This window comes from Cygnus atratus, unplaced genomic scaffold (genome assembly GCF_013377495.2).
Source record: "Cygnus atratus isolate AKBS03 ecotype Queensland, Australia unplaced genomic scaffold, CAtr_DNAZoo_HiC_assembly HiC_scaffold_317, whole genome shotgun sequence".
NCBI classification, from domain to species: domain Eukaryota; kingdom Metazoa; phylum Chordata; class Aves; order Anseriformes; family Anatidae; genus Cygnus; species Cygnus atratus.
The window spans coordinates 1-5,000 of NW_026109909.1; the positions used below are offsets into that span (position 1 = coordinate 1).

Genomic DNA, 5,000 nt, shown 5'->3' on the forward strand with positions numbered 1-5,000 from the left:
TACGAGTCTGAAGACAGCAGGGACAAGGACAGCAAAAGAACTTGGACTCGTTTTGGAAGAAAAGCTTTTGTGGGTGACCTGAGATGGAAGAAAAATTAGGGCAAACTGCCTCTGTTCTCAGGGCTGACATTGTGTCTATGTCTAGAAAACATGCATCTCCAGATCCTACAGATAAATGCTGAGATGCAAAGAATGTTGCTCCGTAAAACAGATCTGCCGCCTGCATCTGACTTTTCTCCTGCAACGTTTAGTAACGTTCTGAAGGGTCAGTTTTCTAGAGAAACAGAGGAACTGAGGTGTAATGGGAGGAAAATAAGCACTGCCCTACTAGGAGCAGCTGGCTGCTGGCTGTACGCTTCTGCAGCGGGCTGCTTCTGCCCCTGACTGGGGAGCTTCTCCAGGCATCCACAGCTGTAATCTTTGGGATTGCCTTTCTTACGCAAGAAAAAACATTCTCTGAGGGGATTTCCAAGAAGTGCTGGGTTGGCCTGACGAGGACCGTCTTAGGTGAGAAGTTCTGTCATCTCTGCAGTTTGGAGTACAGAGAAACTGTTCGCCAGCACCACTGCAACCCCACAAGTCAGCACAAACACAGCCGTGGCCGTGTAGCTGAGAAGAGATCTCTCTCTCTCTCTGCTATCGCTCGCTGCTCCCTTGCAGCATCCTAACGTTTCACTTCAATACCTCAGTACCACCTCTGATGCAGTGGGAGCTGATGCACAGCAGGGCAGCAGGAAGGGACTGATCATAAGCCCTCTTTGAACCAACCTGTTTTCTGCCTCTTTGGCCTGTTTTCCTGATGCACTTTTTGACTTGGACATGCTCAGAGAAGATGTGGCGTCAGCATGTCCTGTGCTGTAGTATCCTCCAGGCTGCCTGATCTTCCTCACGTCTTCTCCTTCTTTGATGATCTTGTCTCCTGGGTGCAGCAGGCCTGTTGACAAAGCGCACAGAGAAAAGCAATGGCGTATGGACAGCCAATGCTGGATATATTTATCCAAGAAAACTCTGTTCTCCTGTTGCCCCAAGCCTGTCCCCCTGCTGTCTCTCCCCGTCCGATCCAGGTCACCTCTGGGTTTGGTCAGTGATACTGACCAGGAGGGGACAGAAAAGACGTCCCCACTCTGGAAAGGAGGAAGACATGATGGCCCAGCAAGTACTGAGAGGACACGATGGCCCTGGCCAACTTCACATGGGGCCTCTTCCCACACTCTCTGCCCTGGGCTCAGGAGCCCCATTTCGGCTCAGCCCTTGGCTCACGTTGCAGGTGTAGCAGTGTCCAGCTCTGACACAGCCGTGCCACAGCTGTGCCTGGCCATGGACCTGCTGAACCTGACCATGGTCTGACCTCCCTGCTTGACCTTGCACCTGCCCCATCACCATGAACTTGCCTCATTAGCTGCACCCGTGTTTGATCCTGGCTACCAGTCCAGGGGGACGTGGCCCTGGCTGCTCTGTAGCACTCTTTGCTATCTCAGCCCTGCTCTGGCCCTGCTGATGGTACCGCTGATCCTAACCAGCAGCACCTGCCGTGGCCCTCCAAGGGCTGCAAACATTCTCCATCAGCAGTGCCCCACCCTGAACATGCATCATGCTTCTGGGTCTTGGGAAGAGGCATGAGCAGGTCAGGCTTAGTACGTTCACATTAGTACGTTCCTTGCTCTTTGCTTTACCTCTTTGCAGCGCTTTGTCAGTGAGACAAATGTTACGCTCCTTGCACAGCTTGGAGCAATTCATATAGTTCACAACGGCATTTCTGCGATACTGGTCAACCAGTGCTCCCATGTCACCCTCTGTAGTTGATGGCAGGCAGTGTTCATCAACGGGTGCATCCCCAGATCTCACCAGCCGACACTTTTCTTTCCATTCTATCGGGCTGTCTTTGATCTGCAAGTCAAGGAATGGTCCCCGTTAGCTTTCAGTGAGGCCCTGGAGTTGCTACATTCCCTTTGGAGAAACTACAGGCAGGGATCCATCTCGGAAGTGTGCGTAGATGGGACTCAGCACCCTGCGATGGGACCAAGCACTTATCCGGGAGTACCATTCCCTTCCAGTGCCAGGCCCACAGGCAGATGCTCCCTAGAGCACCAAGCAGAAGAGCAGCGTACTGGACATAGGTGCCTCAGATGAAAAAAGTCTCCCAGCCACCATCTCTTTTCTGATTGTGTCAGGTTGACTAGAGCTCAGATGACTCCATCCCCACACCTAAACGTTGCTTCAACTTTCATTTCTTGCCACTTCAGTTACCCAGAAAAGAGTGTTTACATCACCAAAGTGTTCAGAAGCCAAACCAGTTGTTTGAGACAGCTTGTAGCATCTCAGCTGTGAGGCACTATGTGGTCAAGGGACTACTTGACCTTCTACTCTGAGAAGTTAATGTTCAGAACAGTCTCCAACCTTGTCCTTTGCTGCCCACCCCACATTCGCGAGCACGTAGAGGTGCGCCTTTTTTCCTGCCACAGTACCTTCTCCAGCCGTCTCCTCTCTCTTGAGAGTTTTCCAACCTCTTCCATTTTGTCACAGTTTAAATGTCGCCGGCCTGGCTCAGTGTTGACTGGGGGCACTTCCAAGAGTGTAAGCTTTTCTTTGGGCTCGGTAGGAGAGCAAGGCTTCGTCCCCACAGCTTTGTCCCCAGCAGAAGGTGGAGAAGTGGCAGCTTTGCAAGCATTTCTCCGGACCTGAGGCTGTACATCTACAGCAGTTTAAAAAGCAAACAAATGAAAAGCTCAGAGAAACCCTGTTAGACAGTAGCAGAAATAAAAAACAAGGCTGATCAATGTTTATAAGGCAAAAAGCTCTGGCATTTTGTGCAGTCTGGAGCACCCAACAGATGACGATCTTTGAATGGAAGCATCCTTTAGCTTTCAATCCAGACATACGTATTACAGACTACTCCCATCTCCGCTTTGCCCCATTCTGTTTCACGCTCGCAATACATGTTTAGTCTACAAAACAATTAGTACAACAACACAGCAGCAAAACGCCTCTTCTCTCCAAGATGTGAAACCTTCAGATAAAAATGACACGGGTACCATGGCAAGCCTTCAGGTTTGGGCTAGGTTTTAAAGGGTAGGACCTTTGAATCTGCATTGTCCAGCTGCCCTCAACAGCTGGAGGAAGGGTCTGCTTCTGATCAGCCGGATGATCAATGCTAACCGATAAAATACAGTACAGGAGGTTAAACCTCAGGGTTCAGATTCTGAGTCAAACCTGAAAGACCGGATAAGCTGTCTCCCACAAATGGGCTGAGTATTGCACTTCCCCTGGATTCTTTAGCTTCTCCACAGAGGTCTCCTTTCAGCAACCCCGTTGCAGGACAGTAGTCGCAAGGAGCCATATTCTGGACCCGCTTCGGCATTCCCTAATGCCAACTGTGTACTTTTAGGGCATCTGTAAGGATATAGAGGTAGATTCCCAGCCCAGAGTTCTCCTCTCACCTTTGCTGGTCTCTTTGGGCTGTCCTTTCCTCATTTCCAGCCACTGCTTTTGACATTCAATCAGATCTTCACTGCTTATATAATTCCCCCGTTTTGAAGAAGTCAAGAAGATGACCACATCCTCCAGTTCCTTGTCACTGATGGGAACTTTTGTCTGGCAACCAAAACAGAAAACGACAGTGTGATCAGTAAAAAAACAAGGCTTGGCCCGGAGTAGGAGGGATGAGCTTTGCTGTTGTTTTAAATGCTTTTTCAGAAAAGGCACAGAGGCAACCTGTTGAGCTTTAAGCTTTACATGAGTTTACCAAGCACTGAAAAATTTACTGGTCTTTTGCTGTCCTCTGCTGAGCTCTCAGCTTTCAGTGTGCCAAACTTCTCAGCCATCTGGGCGTCAAGAAGCTAATCTGGCTTGGAACAGAATACCAGAAAACACCTGAACTGCTAAACCCTAACAGACCTGGACATGCTCTTGACAGTTCTGTACCGCTGCAGCCTGTGGAAAGTGAGGCTCAGCATGAGCTCTGCTGTGCCAACAGGTACTAAAAGGCAGTGCAGCGGGCAGACATACGAAACTGGTCAAGGAAAGACCAAGTATCACCACGAGGAAACTTGATGCCACTTCAGGCCACGTTACTGAGCACCGACTGTCTTTAGAGACTATGAGGCAATGAGTTTCACTCCCTCCTGGGACTCAGTCTGGGTGACACCTCGCATCTCTGCAGCCTTCCCTTCCCTCTTCCCTTCAACATTTCACAGGCTGTGGGAGCCATCCTCTGAGAGTAACACAAGAGAAGTTGGAGCTTTTCCAGTTCTCTGGGTTGGCATGCAGCAAAACAAGGCAAAGTTGCAGCAGTTCCTTACTTTTCTCTTCCCTACATACCTCCTTGATGACTTTAATGAAGTCTGCTCTCATGATCTTTCTCTGTTCCATTCCAGCCTTTCTGAAGATGTCTACCATTGTCAACTTCTGTTGTTGTAGGAGGTTATGCAGTTTGATAAGAGCTTGAGGGTATGGTGCACGAATAAGGGGAAGGCTACCCTTCTTCCGGGTCTGGCTCCTTGTTGGTGGTGAGCACTGAAAAGGAATTAGAAAATACCCTCAAATCACCGTTATCCAGAATCACTGTGCCAGCAGATGCAGAAGTGGCTGGGATAAAGCAGTGTCACGCTGCCGACTTCTGAGCAGATGCTGAGGCCGTGGCACGGCCACAAGAGATAAAGTGCAGTAATCCCAGGAGTGGCACAACACAAGGTATACTTACGTCTGGCCTGTCGGTCACAGCTGACTTGCTTTTAGCCCTCTGGTCTACTCCAGCTGCCATTATTCGTTTCCTGACTCTTTCTTCCAGGCTGCTAAAGGTAGGTTTATGACTCAGCCATTTTTCAACATCTCCAAAGCTTTCCAGCTGAGATCGGAGTTGCTTCCTCTCCTGAATCCAAGCCTCCAGCTTTTGTAGATCATCTTTTGTATCACAGGTGATCTCTGGGGAGCTGAGGCTATCTTCTTCTTCCTGTAGCTGCTGAAAAACGGACAAATGACAGAAATCGGTGTCCTGAGTTGGT

General features: G+C 49.6%; 1 protein-coding gene across 1 annotated transcript; it reads right to left on the bottom strand.

Moving 5' to 3' along the window:
• Window positions 1–768: 768 nt before the first annotated feature.
• Window positions 769–4,954, bottom strand: LOC126913696 (EF-hand calcium-binding domain-containing protein 12-like; the record flags this gene model as incomplete). The annotated part of the gene is made up of 6 exons (XM_050716745.1): window positions 769–934; window positions 1,674–1,887; window positions 2,466–2,692; window positions 3,438–3,591; window positions 4,318–4,512; window positions 4,700–4,954. Coding segments are annotated over 6 exons (1,211 nt in total), but the record flags the coding sequence as incomplete, so codon positions are not given.
• Between the last annotated feature and the right edge of the window lie 46 nt (window positions 4,955–5,000).